Source organism: Rana temporaria, chromosome 10 (genome assembly GCF_905171775.1).
Source record: "Rana temporaria chromosome 10, aRanTem1.1, whole genome shotgun sequence".
NCBI classification, from domain to species: Eukaryota; Metazoa; Chordata; class Amphibia; order Anura; family Ranidae; genus Rana; species Rana temporaria.
Window position 1 is genome coordinate 64,104,774 of NC_053498.1, and position 23,642 is coordinate 64,128,415.

General features: G+C 43.3%; 1 protein-coding gene across 7 annotated transcripts in view; it reads left to right on the forward strand.

The window, feature by feature from the left end:
- Positions 1–999: 999 nt before the first annotated feature.
- CADM1 (cell adhesion molecule 1) overlaps positions 1,000–23,642 on the forward strand; it is a 427,454-nt gene continuing 404,811 nt past the window's right edge. For 4 of the 7 annotated variants that reach the window (XM_040325379.1, XM_040325381.1, XM_040325378.1 and 1 more), the window contains exon 1: positions 1,001–1,128. In XM_040325379.1, the coding sequence (XP_040181313.1) occupies positions 1,053–1,128 (76 nt within the window). In that variant the 5' untranslated portion in view covers positions 1,001–1,052. Of the gene's footprint in view, positions 1,129–23,642 lie in introns of all 7 variants that reach the window. The other 3 variants (XM_040325375.1, XM_040325377.1, XM_040325376.1) reach the window with 1 other exon arrangement.

Consider the following 23,642-nt stretch of genomic DNA (forward strand, 5'->3'; position numbering starts at 1 on the left):
CTCTTTCCCTGTACCCGTCTCTCTCCCTGTGTGTGTATCTCTCCCCATGTATGTCTCTCTCTCTTCCTGTGTCCCTCTCTCCCTGTGTGTGTGTCCCTCTCTCCCTGTGTGTATCTCTCCCCTTGTATGTCTCTCTCTCTTCCTGTGTCCCTCTCTCCCTGTGTGTGTGTCCCTCTCTCCCTGTGTGTATCTCTCCCCTTGTATGTCTCTCTCTCTTCCGGTGTATCTCTCCCCCTGTATGTCTCTCTCTCTTCCTGTGTGTATCTCTCCCCCTGTATGTCTCTCTCTCTCTCCCTGTGTGTGTCTCTCTCTCCCCCTGTATGTCTCTCTCTCTCTCCCTGTGTGTGTCTCTCTCTCCTCCTGTATGTCTCTCTCTTCCTGTGTGTATCTCTCCCCCTGTATGTCTCTCTCTCTCCCTGTGTGTCTCTCTCTCTCCCCCTGTATGTCTCTCTTTCCCTGTGTCCCCTCTCTCTCCCTGTGTGTGTATCTCTCCCCCTGTATTTCTCTCTCTCTCTCCCTGTGTGTCTCTCTCTCTCCCCCTGTATGTCTCTCTTTCCCTGTGTCCCCTCTCTCTCCCTGTGTGTGTATCTCTCCCCCTGTATGTCTCTCTCTCCCTGTGTGTGTCTCTCTTTCCCTGTATGTCTCTCTCTTCCTGTGTGTATCTCTCCCCCTGTATGTCTCTCTCTCTCTCCCTGTGTGTGTCTCTCTCTCTCTCTCCCCCTGTATGTCTCTCTCTCTCTCTCCCCCTGTATGTCTCTCTTTCCCTGTGTCCCCTCTCTCTCCCTGTGTGTGTATCTCTCCCCCTGTATTTCTCTCTCTCTCTCCTTGTGTCTCTCCCGCCTCCCCGGATTGTTACTTTGTATCACACACGTGGTCGCAGAAGTTCATAGAGCGCCGTGACGTTACGCAGCCTTCCTCCTATGACGGGAGCTGGGCGGGAGAGAGAGAGGCGTGTTTTTGTCGGGGGCCCGGCCTCCTACTGAATGTATTAGCATATGATTAGCATGTGATTATCGCCGAGCAGAGGCTGCAGAGTATAGCAGGTGCTGAACATGGCGAGTCAGCCCGGAGCCGCTCTCCGCTTCTTTATCCTGATCAGCGGGCTCCGAGCCGGATTACTTCAGCAAGGTACCGGGGATCGGGAGGAGGGCAGCCGCTGACACTCTTCCAGGCAGCCGGAGCCAATGCTGGGGAGGAAGGAGAGCACGGAGCCGGGAATAGAGCGCAGGCAGCAGGGGGTGGAGGAGAGAGGAATGCGGGAGAGGGAAAGTCACAGCCTGGAGGAGACAAGAGAGAGAGAGAGGAATGGAGAGGAGAGCAGCCTGGAGGAGAGATGGAGGGAAGACAGGAACGACACACTTCTATATACACATGAATGGCAAATCAGTGGAGCTGGGATTGTCACATCCATGGGGGGGACATGGGATCAGGGAGAGATGGCATGAGCTGGGACTGTCACATGAGAGGGGTCCATGGATGGTCGAGGGGTCCATGGATGGGAGAGAGGGGTCCATGGATGGGAGAGAGGGGTCCATGGATGGGAGAGAGGGGTCCATGGATGGGGGAGAGGGGTCCATGGATGGGGGAGAGGGGTCCATGGATGGGGGAGAGGGGGTCCATGGATGGGAGAGAGGGGGTCCATGGATGGGGGAGAGGGGGTCCATGGATGGGAGAGAGGGGGTCCATGGATGGGAGAGAGGGGGTCCATGGATGGGAGAGAGGGGGTCCATGGATGGGAGAGAGGGGTCCATGGATGGGAGAGAGGGGTCCATGGATGGGAGAGAGGGGTCCATGGATGGGGGAGAGGGGTCCATGGCATGGATGGGAGAGAGGGGTCCATGGATGGGAGAGAGGGGTCCATGGATGGGAGAGAGGGGTCCATGGAGGGGAGAGGGGTCCATGGATCGGTGAGGGGTCCATGGATGGGAGATGGAGAGGGGTCCATGGATGGGAGATGGAGAGGGGGGTCTATAAATAGGGGTACAGGGGGGCAATCAGTGCAGGCAGATGAGTGGTTGTGATGGGGGAGGGGACATGAGATAGGGGTTCTAGAGGAGGAACATTGGGATGGGATGTAGGAGATCTGGAAAGAAATGATGGAAGTAGCTCAGGGATGGGGATGAAGCCAGAACTGGTACACTTTGGGGATGGGGGGCACCAGGAGGTTAGTCTTTGGGACAGCTGGGATTATACAGAGGATTGTGTGGGAGGAAGAGCACATGAAATACAGGGAAGAGGGGGTGCAGCCTGTATGGTCTGTGGGTAATGTACTGTGCAGGGAAAATGGGGTACAGGAGGTGTACTGTGCATGGCAGATGGGGTGCAGAAGGTGTACCGTAGAGGGTAAATAATGCGCAGAATGTGTACTGTGCAGGGATATGGGGTGAAACTAGTGTACTTTGCAGGAGAAATGGGGGTGGTGTACCATGTGGAAAGTGTACTCTGCAGGGCAGATTGGGTGTAGGTAGTGTACTGTTGATGGGGTGTGGGTAGTGTACCATGTGGGAGGTGTACTGTGCAAGGAACGTGGGGCGCAGGGGGTGTACTGTGCAAGGAACGTGGGGCACAGGGGGTGTACTGTGCAAGGAACGTGGGGTGTACTGTGCAAGGAACGTGGGTTGCAGGGGGTGTACTGTGCAAGGAATGTGGGGTGCATTAGCTGTACTGTGCAAGGAATGTGGTGTGCGGGGGGTGTACTATGCAAGGAATAGGGGGGGTGTACTGTGCAAGGAATAGGGGGGGTGTGGGAGGTGTACTATGCAAGGAATAGGGAGGTGCAGGTGTGTTGTGCAAGGAATAGGGGGGTGCGGGAGGTGTACTGTGCAAGGAATAGGGGGGTGCGGGAGGTGTACTGTGCAAGGAATAGGGGGGTGCGGGAGGTGTACTGTGCAAGGAATAGGGGGGTGCGGGAGGTGTACTGTGCAAGGAATAGGGGGGTGCGGGAGGTGTACTGTGCAAGGAATAGGGGGGTGCGGGAAGTGTACTGTGCAAGGAATAGGGGGGTGCGGGAAGTGTACTGTGCAAGGAATAGGGAGGTGTACTGTGGAAAGAAATAGGGGGGTGCGGGAAGTGCATTGTGCAAGTAATAGGAGGAACACTGGTACTGCGTAGGAAACATTGGGACAGACTACTGCATTGCAAAGGATGAGAGATTTTGCATAGAAAGGAGTTTATGGCAAGGGAAGTCTCCAGCAATGGGGTATTGGGGTTCACTAATGTGGGGCTGTTGCACTTCCTTTAGCAGTAAGAACTTATGACATGTTATATAATAGGGGGGACACTGGAAATGAATGGGATGAGTATTGTGGAAAAGCTGGAGATAAAGTGTTACCTGTGAAGGACGATGCGTTTGGAATTGGCGTGATGTACTACCATATTATTGGGCTGAGGTAGGGGCAGAGAAGGAAAGCCAGTGGGGTAAAAGGAGAGCGATAGAAGTGCAGATTGAGAGGTAAAAGGAGCGAGGAGGACGGGGGAGGGGGGAGTGTGAGGAGGATAGCCAGAGAGGAGAGAGATTTCACATGAAAGAGAGATGGAAGGATCAGGGAGATGAGAGAGGGAGAAGATGAAAGGAGAAGAACAAAAGGGAATGGGGGAGAGGGAAGGGAGGGTAAGCGGGAACAGGAGGCAGAGAGATGGGTAAACAGAGGGGTATGAGTGAAGAGGAGGAAGGATGGCAGAGGAAGAGAAAACTGAGAAGCGCATAATGATTAACCCCGTGTTTCACAGAGCCACTTGTTGCATCTCGGTGTTGTGGGTTTTATGTGTTGGCCAATCTATTGCATTTGTTTCTGTTAATATTGCAAGCTTCTGACTCGGATCTGGGTTGTACGGGGTCCACATACACGCATTGGGTGGTACCCATGTGTCAGATCCTTGGTACCCGAGAGATGGATTTGTGGGGTTAGGAGTATAATCTGGATTAGATGTGAACACATTGTGTATGTTGATGGTGTGATGAATAAATAAGTGCGTAGTACATGTAGAACGTCGCTCGCTCCTCACACTGCATAGGCTGCTTTGGTTAGAAGTGAACGCCAATTAGCTGCTGTGATATCTCTAAATCTAGCATACTATGTGTATTTTTTTCCCTTTCTTTACAGCTAATTGGCTTGCAGTACCCATGTACCTATTTAGGGTCTAGTTGAGAGCGTATAACTATGAAGGGTACATGAGGCTGTTGTGCCATATTTCAGTTTCCACCGGTCCTCTAACGCCAACCATGGCTAGTTTGTATCAGGAAACCTTTATTGAATGATTTCAAACTGTTGCATAGACCACCCCCCCTTCCCTGGGGGCATGGGGAGGACTGGATCCAGCAAGAAGCTGGGGGGGAGGGAGATGGATGGATGGGGGCTTTAAATCCCAGTATTGTTCATTCTGAATCCTTTAATTCCAGTGTGAGGGGATGTTTGGTTAGTGTTTAGAAAGCTGACTCCCCTGCTCTCCCTTTCATTCCTTTTCCTGCAGTCTAATTCCTCCTATGTTGATGTTCGCATAGTAAATATGTGTGCTCCAGCTGAATTTCATGTGTGTGTTTTTAGAGAAAAAAATAAATAAAAAAATCTGCATTGTATGAAATAAAGAGGAGCCTTGCATTTTATTTGCTTTGCCTGTAGCAATGATTCTGAGGAAACAAATGGGCTTGCAGTCCAGGATGGCCTCCAATTTCACCGGAGGTTTGTCTCTGCTACTATGAAGCCTTATCTGGGTTATTCATGTTCTTCTCCATTCAAGCTGCAACTGTTCTGGCACCGTTCTGAATCAAGAGGGCAGTGTTTGCATTTGGAGAACAAAAACACAAAAAATACTTCTCCGGCTCCCTGTCCATCACAGCGATGCTCGCTCTGCAACGCCAGTTCCCACCCTTTAGCCATGACTGTAAAATGCTCCTTCCAGTCTTACTGTACCTTCCATACTATTCGCTCATCATGCCCCCTATGTCCATGTAATCCCATAGTAAATAATATATCTGATACCATTGTCAGGTCACGCTAGGTATCCCTCAAATGTCCCCAGCAACCCTTATTTAAAGCATAGACTTCCATTCTCCTCAGTGCCTGCTAATGAGTTCATAGCTGAAAGAATTGGAGCAGTCGTGATAGATGATGTTTGTTAAAATTGGTCAGATAATAATATTATGTTCCTGACATCTATGTCTTTAAAATTGGACATGTCCAACAATTAAATATCCTTTAAGCTTCTGTAGACCAACTTTGAATTGTTTGGATGTAGGTTAGATTTCACTGAGTGCTTTGAAGGTCAACTAATTAGTAACATGAAGTCCCCCCCACCCCCGCCCCCCATCTGTCCGTCTTCTGAGGAACTTTCCTTTTGCCTTCTTGATGAGGATTTGCTTATTAGTATAGAATTCAGGAGCCAGATTGTCCAGGAGCCAGCAGGGTTTTTTTAGGACCCAGCTCCATTGACAGCGAATGGGGCGCCAGCTGTAATTTTTAAGTAACCTTGGCTATTAGTCTCCTGGGATTTGTCTAGCCCTGCTAACACTGGTGATTCTTCTTTTATATTTCACCGGCTTGATATTCTTTCTTTAAAATGAAGAATTGCATTCAAAGTACAACCCGCTAATCTCTGCAGTGATTCCACCTCAGCCATTCCAAAAGAAAATGCACATCTCAATCATACAAGTGTGTCCTCGTCTTGTGCATCTTTTTTTTTTTTTTCTGTATTGCTTTTTTCATAATGGTGTCAATTTGCTGTGCTTAGATTCTTATAGCACTATATATCATGCCAGAAAACCCTAAAAATCATCAGGCTTTGTTGTGTTTGCAGCACATGACAAGTCTGTCGTTAACAGCAACAAGTGTGGAGATTGTAGTAGTGGAGTTGATAGTCGGTTCTATATCGTAAAATGGCTTTCTTGTCTGACGCATTCATGTAATTGTGCTTTGAACTCCCTATCCACTTTTTACACAAAGTCATCATCTTCGCATTGGGCAGAGGGAGGGCAATGCTAATTTGTATAATTACACAGTATGTAGAGGGAACTAAAAAAGGACCATTGGGGTACGTTAGGCATGAACTGTACACAGCAGCTGTCACTTATGGCTCATAAGCTTACTAAAGACAATGCTACTGAAGATTTGGAGACGTTCAAGCTAGAAACCTGTGTTGTAGGAAACTGTTTCTCCTTTTTATTGGGCATTGTTTTAAATGCTTTTAAAGGTGAAGCATAGCTATTTTTAAATGCTAAATTTAGCCAAAATGATAAATTAAAGGGCTTTTGATGGTTGGCATGTGGTGATCATGTTTGGAGATCTTTTTGAAGATCCTGTTTTCTTCGGCATTTGCCTCCACTAAATGATAAATGTTGGTTGATCTTCTCGTTTTGATTGATGTGCCAACTTGACTCTTCTGTATCTCTCTCTCCTTTTTGTCACCCCAGTGTTCTGTGCCACAGCAGCCTGATGCCTCGAACACACGGCCGGGATTTCCGGCGGGAAAACTGCGATGAGAGCTTTTGGCTGGGAATCCCGGCCATGTGTATGCTCCTTTAGCAGTTTTTCCAATCCAAAACCACCGGCAAAAAAAAGAGAACTGGCTCTTTTTTTTAAAAAACATTTTTTATTTCCCCCGACTGACTTTTTCACATCGGAAATCCTGAGCGTGTGTACGAGGAATCAATTGCCTAAAATGAACAGATTAATGTATACTTGGGACCATATTGGGCCTTCTTTATTAAAGCCAAAAAGAACAGCGTCTAAAGCATAGAAGTTATCAGTAGGTGCCAAACACCAAATCTGATACAGCTAAAGTTGCACTTTTAGATCATTACTGATTTTCAAATATCATTGTGAAGTTAATCCTCTGTACATCCACCTGTAGGATTCAAGCAGCTTGGTGTTATTATGCAGGACATATATGAGGTTATCTAAGAGCACAAAGGGTTACGTCAATGGGAATACTGATGTAGGTATTGTTAGAAGGTAGGATATCAAATCTGCTGTAGTATAGGATACAATCAAATACCGTATTTAACGGCGTATAACACGCACCCTAACTTTAAGAGGAAAGTTTCAGGGAAAAAAACTTTCCACAGCCCCCTGCGTATAACACGCAGGCACAGTTTACCTCTATTTTCAGGGTAAAAAAGTGAGCGTTATACGCCATTAAATACAGTACTTTATTTACCTTGCATGTGGATTGGAGGTAGATGTTTGCAGGTGGGGTCAGATTTTTTTCCAAGCCATTTTTGATCAGTTGTATAATATAATGCAAAGAGCAATATATAGTATCGCAGCGTGTAATCAGTTTAAAGTAGTAAAAACAATGAAAGATCGTTTTTGATTTAATGCGTGTTGCTTCATTGTGCATACTGATTTTTTTTGGTTTGACAGCCAATTGTTGAGAACTAACTTGGGTGTAAAGTAACATGGAACCCTTCGAGTGTCGGAAGACGAGGAAATGGAAATAGTTACTTGGAAACCTGAAATTCTTCAGAAGAAACAGTCAAGTTGTTTAATATATCTTTTGTGGATCCCTCAAGCCTTTAGTATAGTTATCCCTTTTTTTTTTTTTTTTTTCTGTGTAATAACTTATTTGCTGTAATCATTTTTCTTTGTTTAGCTGTATATACAAAGTTTGCACCATTATATTAAAATGCTTGCAACAAACATTCAAACTTTTTTTTTTTCCTAGTCTTTTTATTGGATTTTCAAGAATACAGCAATATGCCAAAAGCAATAATGTACTTATCGATACATAAAATGCGTGTTTCTGATTAGTAAAGCACACAAACTAATCAGAATAGTGACACACAAAAACAAGCATAAAAGAGAGCTAGGGGTCCCTCTGGGAGAGTATGGAGTGTAGTAGGTGTGGGCATTGTCCCATGTTGGCTCTGGCATTGTCTGGCCCTATCAACGTATTGTTTTAACATTGCAGCATATATATATTTATGGTCCAATAGATGGGTAGCAGACAGTGAAAGCTGACAATTAACTGTGCACATTTTTCTGATGTCCGCTGCCTACTTGGTATGTTTTAAGCCACCACAGATTTAATTTTGGCCTCATTCATCTAGGAAGTCCTTTCTTGTAAACCCTACTATAAGGAGCTTCATCTTCAACTTGTATTAAATGGTCACAGGCTTGAATTTTGGCCAATTCCTTCAGAGTCTGTTAAAATCCCAAGCTTTGGGTGACCCTGCAAGCACCACCCAGTTTAATAAAAGTCAAGTCATAAAATCAACTAACTTGTGTGCAAAATTGGATGTGTCCAGTCCTATGTTGATCATGAAGAGTAAGGCTGGCCAAGATCCAAACTGTTAACGGACATGCTTAATGTACCAAGTTGATCGATCTATCAACTCTGGTACAACTAGCCTGCCGAATTCTCTTGCCACAATCGCTGTCTTTTTTTCTCAGTGGGGACGGCCCCACCCCTCCGTGGTTGCAGGAAAGGTATGTGCTCTGTATATGGCTGGCCTTAGTGAGTGAACCAAAAATGTTAGCCAATACAGGGCTAATCCTTGTGTGAATAAATAACACAAAGGGGGTAACGTGCAATTGTGCATGGTAGCCAATCTGCTTTTCTAACTTCAGCGTGTTCAATTTTATGCTTTTGGAGAAAAAAATAAAAATAAACCTGGAACCTGATTGGTTTTAGTAAATCAACCCCAAAGTATCTGATACATCCACCTGTGTTGGGCAATATTGTAGGGTTGTCCCAATACCGATACTAGTATCAGGACCGATACTGAGCATTTGCGTGAATACTTGTACTTGTGCAAATGCTCCCTATGCTTCACCAATACTTTTTTTTTTTTTTTTTTTTGTGGAGAGCAGAGCAGTCACTAATGGAGGAGAGCTGCTGCAGGATTGGATGGGTGATCTGTCTATCAAAGTGCCTGGACAAGGGGGATGGGCTATATATGACGAGGCGCAGCGGGGAACACACAGCTATTTAAATGAAAGCGCTTATGTTCCCTGAGCGCTTATCAACTAGCGGGGGGGGGGGCTTTGCCTTCTCTTTGGGGACATGGCTGCATTTGGGGACACATTTAAAAAAAAAAAAGTAACGGTAATTGGCGAGTACATGGAAAAAACAGTATTGGTACCTGTACTCTGTCCTAAAAAAGTGGTATCGGGACAACCCTACTAATTTCTAAGGGCAAGCACAGCTGCATTATATAGTTTTCTGTCTGCCTGCAGTTGAACTTTAAATTTAATTGCACATGTTGCAATTCTTCATCCATCTTCACGCTTGCCTTCAAAAAACATATCTATGTGCTGCTTCCACTTGCTGTGAGTCAGTGGTGGCATTTGAAAGGCAGATGTCATGCTTGTTTAAAAGTATATTTTAATCCTGTTTTCCAGAACAGTCAGAGGAAGCGCCAATTCTAGGAGAAATGCAACAGTGAAAATGTGTGCTTACAACACACAATAGTCAATGTGTGTTAATACTTTGGAGCTATCTTTATTATACATTCTTATGCTTGCTTCTGCATTTTTGTGTTGAAGTTTAATAATTCAATGTAGTCAGAAAATGGCAGCTAAAGTATGTAAATATAACTAGAGCCTTGAAAAGGTATTCATATCCCTTGTAACTTTTGTAATTTTGCAACCAAAAACTTAAATGGATTTTATGTGATAGACCAACACAACGTGGCACATAATAAGTTAAAGGAAAATAATAAATGATTTTACATTTATTTTACAAATAAATATGTGAAAAGTGTGGTGTGCATTTGTATTCAGCCCCCTTTACGCTGATACCCCTAACTAAAATCTAGTGGCACCAATTGCCTTCAGAAGTCACCTAATAATTAGAGTCCACGTGTGTAATTTTAATCTCAGTATAAAAACAGCTGTTCTCTGAACCCTTTGATAGGTTTGTTATAGAACCTTTAGTTAACAAACCACATCATGAATGCCAAGGAACACACCAGACAGGTCAGGGATAAAGTGGCGAAGTTTAAAGCAGGGTTAGGTTAAAATCCCAAGCTTTGAACATCTCAGGTAGCACAGTTCAATCCATCATCTGAAAATGGAAAGAGTATGGCACAACTGCAAACCTACCAAGACCTGGCCTCCCACCTAAACTTGCCGGCCAGGCAAGGAGAGCATTAATCAGAGGAGCAGCCAAGTAGCCCCTGGTAACTTTGGAAGAGCTACAGAGATCCACAACTCAGGTGGGAGAATCTGTCCACAGGACAACTATTAGTCGTGCACTCCACAGATCTGGCCTTTATGGAAGAGTGGCAAGAAGAAAGCCCTAAGAAGTCCTGTTTGCGAGAAGCCATGTGAGGGACACAACAAACATGTGGAAGAACGTTTTGGCCAGATGAGACCAAAATGGGGCTTTTTGGAAAACCAACACTGCACTTCACCCCCAACACACTATCTCCACCGTGAAACTTGGTGGTGGCAGCATCATAATATGGGGATGCTTTCTTCAGCAGGGACAGGGAAGCTGGTCAGAGTTTATGGGAAGAGTTATGCAGCTAAAAACTGGGCAATCTTAGAAGAAAACCTGTTCGTTTGCAAAAGACTTTGAGATTAGGGTGGAGGTTCACCTTCCAGCAGGACAACGACCCTAAACATACATTTATACAATGCAATGGTTTAGATCAAAGCATATTCATGTGTTTAGAATAGTCCAGTAGGGGTGCAACGGATCAAAAAACTCATGGTTCGGATCGTTCCTCGGATCATTTTTCGGATCACCACAATGTATAGTCCCCACTGTAATATCCACATCTCCCCCCCCCCCCCCCACTGTAATATCCACATCTCCCCCCCATTGTAATATCCACATCTTCCCCCATGGTGTGCTGATCAGCGGACGTTGCACCCCTAAAGTCCAGACCTAAATCCAATTGAAAATCTGTGGCAAGACTTTAAAATTGTTGTTCACAGACCCTCTTCATCCAATCTGACAGAGATTGAGCTATTTTGCAAAGGAGAATGGGCAAATATTTCACTCTGTAGATGTGCAAAGCTGGTAGAGACTGTAGAGACATCCCCGAAAAGACTTGCAGCTGTAAGTGCACCAAAAGGTGGTTCTACAAAGTATTGCCTTTGGGGCTAAATATAAATGCACACCACACTTCACATATTTATGCTTAAAATAAAAAATAAAAAAAAAATTTCCTTCCACTTCACAATTTTATGTGCCACTTTGTTTTGGTCTATCACATTAAATCCCAATAAAATACAACCAAAATGTTAACATGACAAAGTGGAAAATTACAAAATGAAACTCAAAATTAGAATAGTGTGCAAAAGTTCATTTATTTTATTAATGCAACTTAAAAGGTGAAACTAATATATGAAAGACTCATTACATGCAAAGCAAGATAGTTCAGTCTGTGATTTGTCGTCATTGTGATGATTATGGCTTACAGCTCATGAAAACCCCAAATCCACAATCACAGAAAATTAGAATATTGTGAAAAGGTGCAATATTCTGTGGCTAAAAGTGTCCCACTCTAATCAGCTAGTTAAGCCATAATACCTGCAATGGGTCTCTCAGTCTGGTTCAGTAGGAATCACAATCATAGGAAAGACTGCTGACCTGACAGTTGTGCAGAAAACCATCACTGACACCTCTATAAGGAGGAAAGCCTCAAAAGGTGATTGTAAAAGAGGTTTTATGTTCCCAAAGTGTTGTAAAAAAACATATTAATAGAAAGTTATGTAGAAGAAAAAGGTGCACAAGCAGCAGGGATGAGGAGTGTCAGGGAAAGGCCATTCAAAGTGTTGGGGACTTTCACAAGGAGTGGACTGAGGCTGGAGTCGGTGCATCAAGAACCACCACACACAGACAGATCCTGGATATGGGCTTCAAATGTCGTATTCCTCTTGTCAAGTCACTCCTGAACAAACAACGTCGGAAGCGTCTTACTTAGGCTAAAGAAAAACAGACCTGGTCTGCTAATCAGTGGCCCAAAGTCTTCTTTTCTGAAGAGAGCAAATTTTGCATCTCATTTGGAAACCAAGGAGCCGGAGTACGGAGGAAGAATGGAGAGGCACACACTGCAAGATGCTTGAAGTCCAGTGTTAAGTTTCCACAGTCTGTTGATTTGGGGAGCCATGTCATTTGCTGGTGTGGGTCCACTGTGCTTTATTAAAGTGGAAGTAAACACTCTTAAAAAATTCAGGAAAAAAAACCTCCTGCGAGAGAAAGGCAGGCATAATGAACTAGTATGCATAGCATACTAGCGCATTATGAATTACCTGAGATCAAAGCCCCCGAAGCCATCCTCAATCACCTCCTCCACCGCTGCCATCTCTCCCGGAGTGAACACCGGATATTGCTGCTCCGGCGCTGTGACTGGCCGGAGCAGCGATGACGTCACTACTGTGCATGCACGCGGGAGCCACTAGTGATGGCACAATCTCCTTCACTAATGGCACGCTCAGTGCACCGTAGACATCGGTACCTTTTTTGGAAAATCTCCTTAACCATGTAGGTTAAGGAGATAATTCTTGGACCTACAGGTTTGTCTTAATCTAGGCTTACCTGTAGGTTAAAGTGGTCTGTAAGGGTTTACAACCACTTTAGTCTAGAGTCAACGCAGCTGTCTACCAGGAGATTTTGGAGCACTTCATGCTTTCGAGCTCTATGGGGATGTTGACTTAATTTTCCAGCAGGACTTGGCACCTGCCCACACTGCCAAAAGCATCAAAACCTGGTTCAATGACCCTGGGATTACTGTGCATAATTGGCCAACAAACACACCTGACCGTAACCCCATAGAGAATCTATGGGGCATTGCCAAGAGAAAGATGAGAGACATGAGACTGAACAATGCAGAAGAGCTGAAGGCCGCTATTGAAGCATCCTGGTCTTCCATAACACCTCCGCCGTGCCACAGGCTGATAGCTTTCATGCCACGCCGCATTGAGGCAGTAATTGCTGCAAAAGGGGCCCAAACCAAGTGCTGAGTACATATGCATGCTTCTACTTTTCAGAGGTCCGATATTGTTCCATGTACAATCCTTGTTTTATTGATTGCATGTAATATTCTAATTTTCGGAGATTGTGATTTACGGTTTACAGCCCATAAAAACCCCAAATCCACAATTATGACAAATCATGACTTTGAACTATATCATATATTAGTTTCAACTTTTTAAGTTGCATTAGTGAAATAAATTTAACTTTTGCATGATATTCAGATTTTTCGAGTTTCACCTGTACTTTTTTCAAGGCACTGTGTGTGTGATAGATATGGAGATTTTCATATAGGGTGGGGGTTAGGTGGAGTTCTGTAGCCCAGAGGACGGGGCTGACACTGCCACTTGCGCTTTTAGTTCAAAAGGGCACAGTGTTGTGTTGTCAGTCCAAACATGAAGTTATAAGAACACTGGATTTCTGGCAGATCAATGGGTGTATATTTCTTTAACATTAATAAAGAACAAAAGGCTCTTTCAAAAAGTGCCACATCCCTATTTCATATACGAAAGAGTCTAGTTTTAAGATGCCACACAACAAACCTTTTATTTTTCATGTAAAAAAAAATATATATTGTAGTTTTCATTTTTATAAAAGTGTAATAAACTCTCTCCATAATACATCAGAAGTGCATTAGGACCCCCAACTTGAGATATATTTTATTAACCACTTCCCGCCCGGTCAATATACAATATACAATTGATGTCCGGGAAGTGGTTGTGAAATCCTGACTGGATGTCTATTGACGTCCTGCAGGATTTCATGCCGGCGCGCGCCGATCGGTGATCAGTCTGACACCCTGCATCTCCGATCTCGGTAAACAGCCTCTGGCGGAGGCTCTTTACCACGTGATCAGCTGTGTCCAACCACTGCTGATTACGATGTAAACAGGAAGAGCCGTTGATCGGCTCTTCCTCACTCGTGTCTGATGGATGCGAGTAGAGCCGATTGGCGGCTCTCCTGACGGGGGGTTCGCGCTGATTATTTATCAGCGCAGCCCCCCCCTCGGATGCCAACACTGGACCACCAGGGAGTGCCCCCCGATTGCCAAATGGAGCAAAAAAAACAAAAACAAAACAAAAAAAACCAAGAAAAATAAACACAATCGATGCCAATCAGTGCCCACAAATGGGCACTGACTGGCAACATGGGCATTGACTGTAATGATGCCCAGCAAGGCCATTAGTGCCACCTCTTAGTGCCCATCTGTGCCCACCTATCAGTGCCCATCTGTGCCACCCATAATTACCCATCAGTGCCACCTATGAGTGCCCATTAGTGCAGCATATCAGTGCCGCCATATCAGTGCCCATAATTGAAGAAGAAAACTTACTTATTTACCCAAAAAATTAACAGAAAAAAATAAAACCTATTTTTTTTCAAATATTTCGTTTTTTTTTAGTTGTTGCGCAAAAAATAAAAATCGCAGAGGTGATCAAATACCACCAAAAGAAAGCTCTATTTGTGGGAACAAAATGATAAAAAATTCATTTGGGTACAGTGTAGCATGACTGCGCAATTGTCATTCAAATTGCTACAGTGCTGAAAGCTGAAAATTGGCTTGGGCAGGAAGGTGCGTAAGTGCCTGGTATGGAAGTGGTAAATTACAGCACTTCATGAAGGTAGAAAAATGGCAAATGCACGTATACTAGAGAGATGCGCTGCACCCCCCCCCTCTTTTTTTTCATTTTGCTGTGACATACACTTTACACTAGATGGTCTATTCACAATTTAGCACTTAAAATAGCAAGTGTAATAAATTTTGCCATTTCATGCTTATAAGTATCGCAGTGTGTTTATGGTGCATTTTTGTGTATTTTCCATACTTCCTGCATTTTTTTTTGTACAACCACATAGGGATGTATAGTACATTTTGTACATTTTATACATTTTGTTTCTGTGGCAGAAGCCCTTCCTGGAGATTTCAGCAAGCAGGACCTCCATGAAACCTAAACTTCTTCCCTCGCAGTGGGTCTGCATCCGTTACTCTCTTAGTGCTTTAGGTACAGGAAAGAAAGCCTATAGCACATAAGTGTGAATAGACTATTATTTCATAGGGCTGTGTTGTAAATTGTAAGCTCCATTCACGTTCCCACATTAAAACACATATGTTTGAAACATTTAGGACCTGTTCATAGTTGTGTGTTTGTTTTCTGCAGAAAAAAAAACAAGCATTTTCAGTGCAAAACAATGCATTTATGGTAGAAATCTCATTAATTTCTGTGCGACTAGTTTTGCTACTTGTTGCATTGTTCTATACACATGTTTTAGGTAGGCTGTCCCAATAAGAATGAAAAAAACATATTTATGCAACATTTCTACCATGGAAAATGTTTTCTTGAGTAATCTCTCACTTTGGAAAAACTAAGATGAGAAATGTGCATATAAAGATTAAAAAAAAAAGTTTCTAATTGCTATTGGTTCTCAGAATATCTTTTGCTGTATGCTCAAAGTTTTGGGGCTATTTACTATTCTCTTTGGCAAATACCTAGTTGATCCTTCGCATACCCAAGGTTGTTTCTGCAGCTTGCCTGGCATATGACTACTCCATGACTGCAGGAGCACTAAGGCTGCATTCACACCTAGGCGACAAAACGCCTGAAGCGCGACGCTACAATACGCTGGAGGGGAGAAATAACATGATTCTCTATGGAGATGGTTCACATCTCCACGCCGAACGCCTGAAGCTCAAACAAGTCCCGGACCCTTTTTTGTCGCGGCATATCGGGCGGCTTCGGCGTTCTCCATACCCGACAATGACCTATACAAAACCGTGGTTTGTCGCGGCAAATCACGGTAAAAAACGCAGCAAATCGCCTACGCCTAGGTGTGAATGCAGCCTAAGGCAGATCTGCCTCTGATTTTTATAGCGCCGATGTGTGAGTGACAAAACGCGGAAACTTGCATTTGACATGCCATTTATTTGAATGATGCCTCAAATCGCGGTGCGGGTCTGCCGCGATTGTCGTGCTGCAATCGCGGCGACCCGTATTGCGAAACGTGTGTCGCCCCAAGTGGCGCCTGAACTATTTTTGGGTGACGTGCATCCTGCTGCAATTGCAGCACATTTTAGTGCACGACAGACTCGCACCGCGATTTTGAGGCATCATTCAAACGAATGGCATCTCAAATGCGAGTTCTGTGTTTTCTCAATCAGACCTCGGCGCTGTCAAATTGGAGCTGTAGCTCTGTGCTAGTGTTCCTTTTTCACTAGATAGAAATTACCAGGAACAGTTGACCAACCTGGTCAGTTTGTGCCCAGTGAGAGAATAAGCTTCCAGAGGGCATTTGGTCCTGTCTCTGTGCCAGACCTTAAGGCTGTGTTCACATTTAGGCATTTTGGAATCGTGGGCATAACTTCTGCAACGGAGATGTGTTTTCTGGGCCATTATTCCTAAAGGCAATCTTTCTGCAATTGTTGCCCAAAAAGTAGCAGGAGCTTCTTTTGCGCAGCCTATTCGAAAATGCATGTGAATCGCAATTGAAACATTGTCAGCCGGAATGCTAGTTCCCTCTCGTGAGATCTGAATGGGGTAAAAAGAATCAGTCCACCGAAGGTGTTTTTAGTTGTAGGTGGTGCATGGTGGGCTGAGTCGGACCCTAGCTTCTTGTATGTCATGAATACCCCAATAGCAACATTTCCTGTCATTACTCAACATGTACCCAGACACCTACTGTAGGTGTATTCCAGCACTTCCAGTCATTTGCAACATTTAAGAAATTGTCAAGTTGTTTAAAATCTTTGGCGTCTTCCAAAATCTGAAATATCATTTTGATAAGAATTGCCTTTTAAGCTTGGTGAAATAAAAGAACAATGTAGAATGATGTGATGCAAATAGAGCTGTACTTAGGTGATCAGAAAATATACCTGCCCATCAACTTTTTGATGTAATACCTTTTTTTAGAACATACCTCATGGATGGGTATGTGGCCAGATTCTCATTTCTACACACATCTTGCATTGATTTATGTACTCCCAATTTTATGTCGTTTGTTTTGACTTGATTAGTCCTTTGCAGGATAGACCTCAGTAGAGAGCAAAGTCCTTGCCCAAGCTTGTCGAACAGACGCTCACAGTTCAGACGTAACTAGTTCAAGGCTAGATGTACGATGCGGGAATTCTAGACCTTTTGGATGAGTGTTAATATGCTGCAACCCATGAGAGAATCTGGGATCTTGCCTTTGGTTTGGCTCCCTTGCCTCCTGCTCTTTCTGGCGACCCTGAGAACATCTTTGTGTCAAGTGATAAATGAGGAAGAGGATTGATGTCTCTGGGACGGTGAATGTTTTCCACCAGCACGTTGGCCTAGCATCCCATTACAGATGGATGAACTTTAACTAATACAGGAAGCATCCATTCTGAAAAAGAAAGTTTTCAAAAACAGTTATTTGCTTTATCATGTCATGCCTTTTGAAAGGCTTTCCACAGAGAGATCCCCTACAATAATTTATCTCGACTTATCTGGGCCTCGGCATAAAATATGGGCAAATGATGCAGCGGAATTGCTGATAAATTAGACTGTCGCATTAAACTGCGGTTTGCACTGCTGCTCTGGCAGATTGAGGCACCCATTATTTTCTCTGATTCTCCAACAATGGAGTGCATGTTTACCGTTGTGGTTCTTATCCATATTTCTTGTATCTGTTTTATCTAAAGTTTGATGTAAATGAAGATAATAAATCACATTTATTCTAAAATATAGGTATTCGGCATCTAATTTGAGATGTGCAAATAAAGTAGAAAACCCCCTCTTACCCTTTATATAAGCTGGTGAATGGTAATTGTCTTAAAGTTTGATGGGTTTTTTAAAAGCCTTGGACAGCCCAGTAGGTCCTCTTCCCTACCCCCCCTTTTTTCCTCTTCTTGACCTTCCCTTTCTATACTCTTCCTCTTCTTCCTTCTTCCTCCTTCCTTCCTCTTCCTCTTCCTCTTCCTCCTCCTTCCTCCTCCTTCCTCCTCCTTCCTCCTCCTTCCTCCCCTTCCACCATCTCTCCTTCCCACATGTCTGTGCTTTTAAGATATTGGGTCATATTGCCTGTCAAATTTTGATCCATGTATAGGCACCCTGGTTATACAGAAGTCAACACATGTTGGCTTTTTCTCCACCCTGTTGAGGATTTCCTGATTCTGATCAGTGCCGCTGGCTCTCTGATGTCAGAACACAGTAGCATAGTAGGAGGATTCCCCCATCTACATTAAATGTGTGGGTGGGGGGAATCGGATCCCTTCTTCCTTCTCCCTTTTATTACTCACTGGTATGTATGGGCTGCCTTCGATTGACTTGACTAACAAATTGAAGCTGAACTTCATCTCACACTTAATAAGCAGTTGTAGTAACCGTTTTGTTTTTCCTTTTTGGGATGAAGATTTTACTTAAATACTAACCTTTTGTAAGAACAATTTACAATCTGCAATTATTTACGTTTTTATGGTCATTCCAGCTTTAGTTGCTATCTCGCACCAGGGCCACCATCAGGAATTTTGGGGCCCCTTGCATAGCTTCACGCATGGGCCCTGTGGAACCGACAGGGGGTGTTGCCGCCGCAATTGAGTGTCGCAAGTTGAGAAGCAGGGGGGGTGCGCCGCGAATCGAGAAGCTGGGGGTGCTGATGAAAAAAAAGGGATGCCATCCATGCCCCTTACAGGTGTACTGCCTGATGGCAGACCTGTCTCTCACAATGTTATTGTCTTTCCCAGCTATCTTTTGTGAACTGCAGAACACCATATTCCCATGTAATGGAGAGGAGGAGAGGAAGAGTTGTTTGTAGTCCAGTCAGTAAAGCAGCCCAGGGTGACATTTCTGCTCCTTCACAGATATACAGTTCAGAGAGTTGGCATTGTCACCCAAGGATATGAAGTGTTACTGATAAGTTCACCAGTTGAAAACCGCAAATGGTCATAAAGAATAGTAATGCACCTGCACATTTAAGCTGCTATATATTATATTTTCGTGTTAAGATTTAGACATGCCTAAATGTGAAGCAGTTCCATCAAAATTAGGGGGGAAAACACTCAAAAACCTCTTGTGCAGTTAAAAGCACATCTATGCCATTTAAAAAAAAAAAAAAAAAAAATAAAAAAAAAATCTTTATTTTTTAATGTTCCTCTCCATTTTATGTATATTCCATGACCATGGAATGTGCATAAAAAAAAAAAAAAAAAAGAAAACACAAAAAAACAATAAAAATGAATGTATTGATAAGCAATGTGGAATTGCACGTGAAAGCAAGCTTTTAATGCAAATGGATGGATTTTAATGCCTTTAAAAAATATGGATTAAAATGCTTAAAAATACATTATTATGCCCATAAAAAGATATATTTAAATCCATTTTTTAAACACAAAGGTGTGATTCATGGCTACATTTTGTAGATCTGGAGATAGTAGGAATCGTGCTCAAAATCACTGCGGGTAAGTAGATGTTGCTGTCCTATTGTAAGATATCAGTGAGTGCTTTTTGTTTTCTGAAAAATAATAACCTGAAGCAGAGATGACAGTATGAAATGGATGGATGGGGCAAGTCTTATATCTGTGGGGTAAGGCATTTGAAAGCTGATTGGCTGACTAACTCTTCTGACCATGAATTGATTAATAGAAAAGGGTCGGGATTTTAAATGAAGCACCTGGTGGGATAAGGTGTCTCCATCCCTATTCATTGGCAAATAAAGGGAAGGGGTTGGGACTTTAGATGAGGCACATGAAAGGAACCGAATCATATTTATTGATCAAGTACATGTGACAAAACATGTCCATTTGGCATATACGACATTATGAAAAATTGGTAAAGGAGTGGGTATTACCGCGCTATCAAAAGGGGTGGGTAAAAAAGGGGGGGTACAGCTGCGGCACTAGAAGGTGTGTCAAACCATAAGATAATAGCAAAAAGAAGATAGTGCTGCACACCCATGACTCAATGCAGTACATCAATATACCGGAATATCGACATGGCACTTATGCAATGTGTGGTATCATGACTATGATATACGTATAGGGAGATTGTGTTTGTTTTTGGTTCAAATGCATTGAGCTACTCAAGATGCAACTATGTTCTTGCAATATGATGTATCTTATGTTATGCATTACCATTTCTAATGATCTTTGGTATGAAGCAACAGTGGCTTATGATACCACACATTGCATAAATGCCATGTCGATATTCCGGTATATTGACGTACTGCAGTGAGTCATGGGTGTGTACGTTTACCAATTTTATATTGTTGTATATGCCAAATGGACATGTTGTCATATGTATGTGATTTAATATGTTTTTGTATTCTTCTATTCCACGAATTAAAAAAACGAAATTCTCTCCCCTCTCCATGAAAATAAAGAGGAACACTTGGAAGATCTGAGCAGTTGGGTTGTGTGTGTGTGTGTGTGTGTGTGTGTGTGTGTGTGTGTGTGTCCAATGGCGGACCGAGGTTCTGGACTTTTTTGTTGTAGACATTGGCTTTCTAGTAGAGCTGCACGATTAATTAATCAATCAAAATTGCGATCTTTTTCCCTTCCCGATATTCAAAACCAGCATGTCACGATTCTTTCTACAAGTGGTATGGTTATTCACTATGAGAAGAGTGTTGCTGTGTAACAAGTTTCCTTCTTCTTTTTGATTTATTTGATCTATGATTTCATTTGTGTTGTATTTGTGTTTTTTTTGGTTTGAAAGCAGAGCAAAAAAAGGAAAATAAAAACATACATACAGTACCTTTCTGCAATCCATGCTCCTTTTTCAATGTTTTATCTCTTTAGGCCTCATGCATAAAAATGCTGCTTATACAGCCATTTTTTTCAGCCTGTAGATGTAGCTCTGTTGGTATATGTGTCCATGCATATTTGAGCATTTACAGGCATATTTGTGTAGGAGTGTTTACAACCTGAAAAAAAAGCCGCCAAGTGTGGCGTTTAGGCGCGTCGCCCGTTTCTAAGTGCACAATTTTTTTTTCTAGTGTTTGGGGGCAAAATGCTTATACAGGGCTCGACAAATCCCGGTCGCCATGGCGACTAGAAATAGCATCCTGGCGACTTGGTTTGGAAGGTGGGCATCTGGTGGTGAGCCATTGGTATTACAAGTTATTACCACCAGATGTGTGAGCTGGCGCCATCTGGTGGTGGCCGTTGGTATTGCAAGTTAAGCATTACAAGTTAAACAGGAACTCTAATGTAATTTTTCACTGCCATCTTCTTCCCTCTAATTAGAACCCCCAAACATTATATATATTTTTCATCCTAACACCCTAGAGAATAAAATGGTGATCGCTGCAATACTTTCTGTCATGCCGTATTTGCGCAGCGGTCTTACAAGCGCACTTTTTTGGGAAAAATTACACTTTTTTTTAATTAAAAAATAAGACCGTAAAGTTATCCCCATTTTTTTTTTTTAATATTATGAAAGATAATGTTACTCCGAGTAAATTCATACCCAACATGTCACGCTTCAAAATTGCATCCGCTCGTAGAATGCCGACAAACTTTTACCCTTTAAAATCTTCATAGGCGACGTTTAAAAAAATCTACAGGTTGCATGTTTTGAGTTACAGAGGAGGTCTATGGCTAGAATTATTGCTCTCGTTCTACCAATCGTGGCGATACCTCACATGTGTGGTTTGAACACCGTTTACATATGCGGGCGCTGCTCACGTATGTGTTCGCTTCTGCGCGCAAGCTCGTCGGGACGGGGTGCGTTTTCTGGCTCCTAACTTTTTTAGCTGGCTCCTAGATTCCAAGCAAATTTGTCAAACCCTGTGCTTATAAATGCAAACATATCTACATACGTGTTCAATATGCTCTATCAAAGCGTGTTTTTATTTTTTTATTTTTCTTCTGCTGCTTTTTTTTTCTGCCAGCTGTTCTGGCATTTTTCTGCTGCCTGGTGTGCATGGACCCTAAAAGACCCTGCAAGTACAGAATACCCATTGATCTGCCAGAAATGCAGTCAGCTCTTATTGTGACCTGACAAAACAAAGCATGCTTTGTGGACTGAACAGTGTCAGCCCTGCCCAGTTTTCTTTTGCTAAAGTGCTCCATCTATTCTACTGAGTTTAACTCCAAAACAGAGGCACTATTTGATTTTTAGGCTAAAAATGAGAACTTGAAAGACTTTTGTTATAGGCGTTTAAAAATAAAATAAAAAAAAATGCTTTCAATAGTAGATTTATCATATCAAAATGGAGCATTTAAAATAAATGTGTTTAGTTTTTAGCAGTTAATAGAAGGTCTCACTTTCCTTTCAGTCCTTTTACTGCATCTTGGTGCTATATAGGCAACGTCTCTACGCCTCTAGGTTTTCAGAATGCAACCTTGCTGACCCTTCATCTCATCATTTGCATGTCCTGGTAATAATTAGGACTTGCATGGTCTAATGCAAAAGATCACATGCGTTCTGAGGGACAATGGGCAGCTGCCATCAGCAATGGCTTTAAGATCAGTGCACCATGAGATCTCTTGGTAATGATGTATCTCTTTGCTCTCACTCCTGTTGTCGCACGTTACGGTGAAAACTGCTTCTATTTTGGGGTATTTTTGGGAGGGAACAAGAGATTCTTTGAGGGATTTTTTAGTTGACAAATGAGGGGGTTGTTGGAGGCTGAGGGGGCCAGGAGCAGGAGTGCTATAGCTGCCTTTTCTGTATAAAACAATGTGCCCATTCATGACTATGTTGTACATGCAGTATGTGAATGAGGTCTTTGCTTGCGGTTTGGGAAATTGTCCCCCCTTCGCTAATGAACGATCTGTCCTGCTTGTAACGAGTGACATTTACTGGGTGGTGGCATTTTGTTAACCCTTCGTCCTGGACATGAATGATATCAGGAGTGTAGAGCTTATTTAAAAGGGCTGAAGTAATAGCAGAAATCTCGTCTGGCAACCAGTCAGCAGCCTGTTTTTTTTAAGGTGGAATTTAAGGAAATGCTTCCATTTTCCATAAACAATTTTTTTGGGTTATGTGACAGGCTATGGATGGGTAGGCAGAGCTGGTTAGCTAAGCTGAGTTGTTGTCATTCTGGAATTGGTCTTCAATAGAAAGCCTGTTGCCTTAAAGGGGTTGTAAATCCTTGTGTTTTTTTCACCTTAATAATGCATCCTATGCAGGACCCTGAATGTTCCTCCTGTGCTCCACTGAACGAAATGCAGTGCAAATCTCACTTCTTTACACTCTTTACCAGCCATGCTGGCCAGGGAAACTGTCACCGGTGACCCGGAAGTGATGTCGTGCATGACACTTCTGGGTCAGGAACAAGACGGTTATGTGTGTCCAATGTCTTCCGCTCCCTATGCCAGTTCTGGGCCTGCAGGACTGCATGTAGCCTGATTCCAGTCCACCTTGCACATTAATTAAGCCATGTCATTTTATTTATTTATTGCCATAGAATAACTATTAGGCTGCATTCACACCTAAGCGACAAAACGCCCGACGCGGGACGCTTCTGTCGCTAGAGGGGAGAATTCCCATTGCCGTCTATGGAGATGGTTCACATCTCATAGACGCGCAACGCCTGTCGCCTGAAAAAAAGTCCCGGACCCTTTTTTTCACGCGACAGGCGCGTTTTCCCATAGACAGCAATGGGAATACTTTAGAAAAAAAAAAAGAAACATTTGTAATCGCGGCAAATCTGCCGCTACACGCGTACGCGGCTGTCGCTTAGGTGTGAATGCAGCCTAAATGCTCTCAGGGCAATAATGCTGAACCAAAGCCATTTTCTTAGTGGGTTTACATTTTTCACCT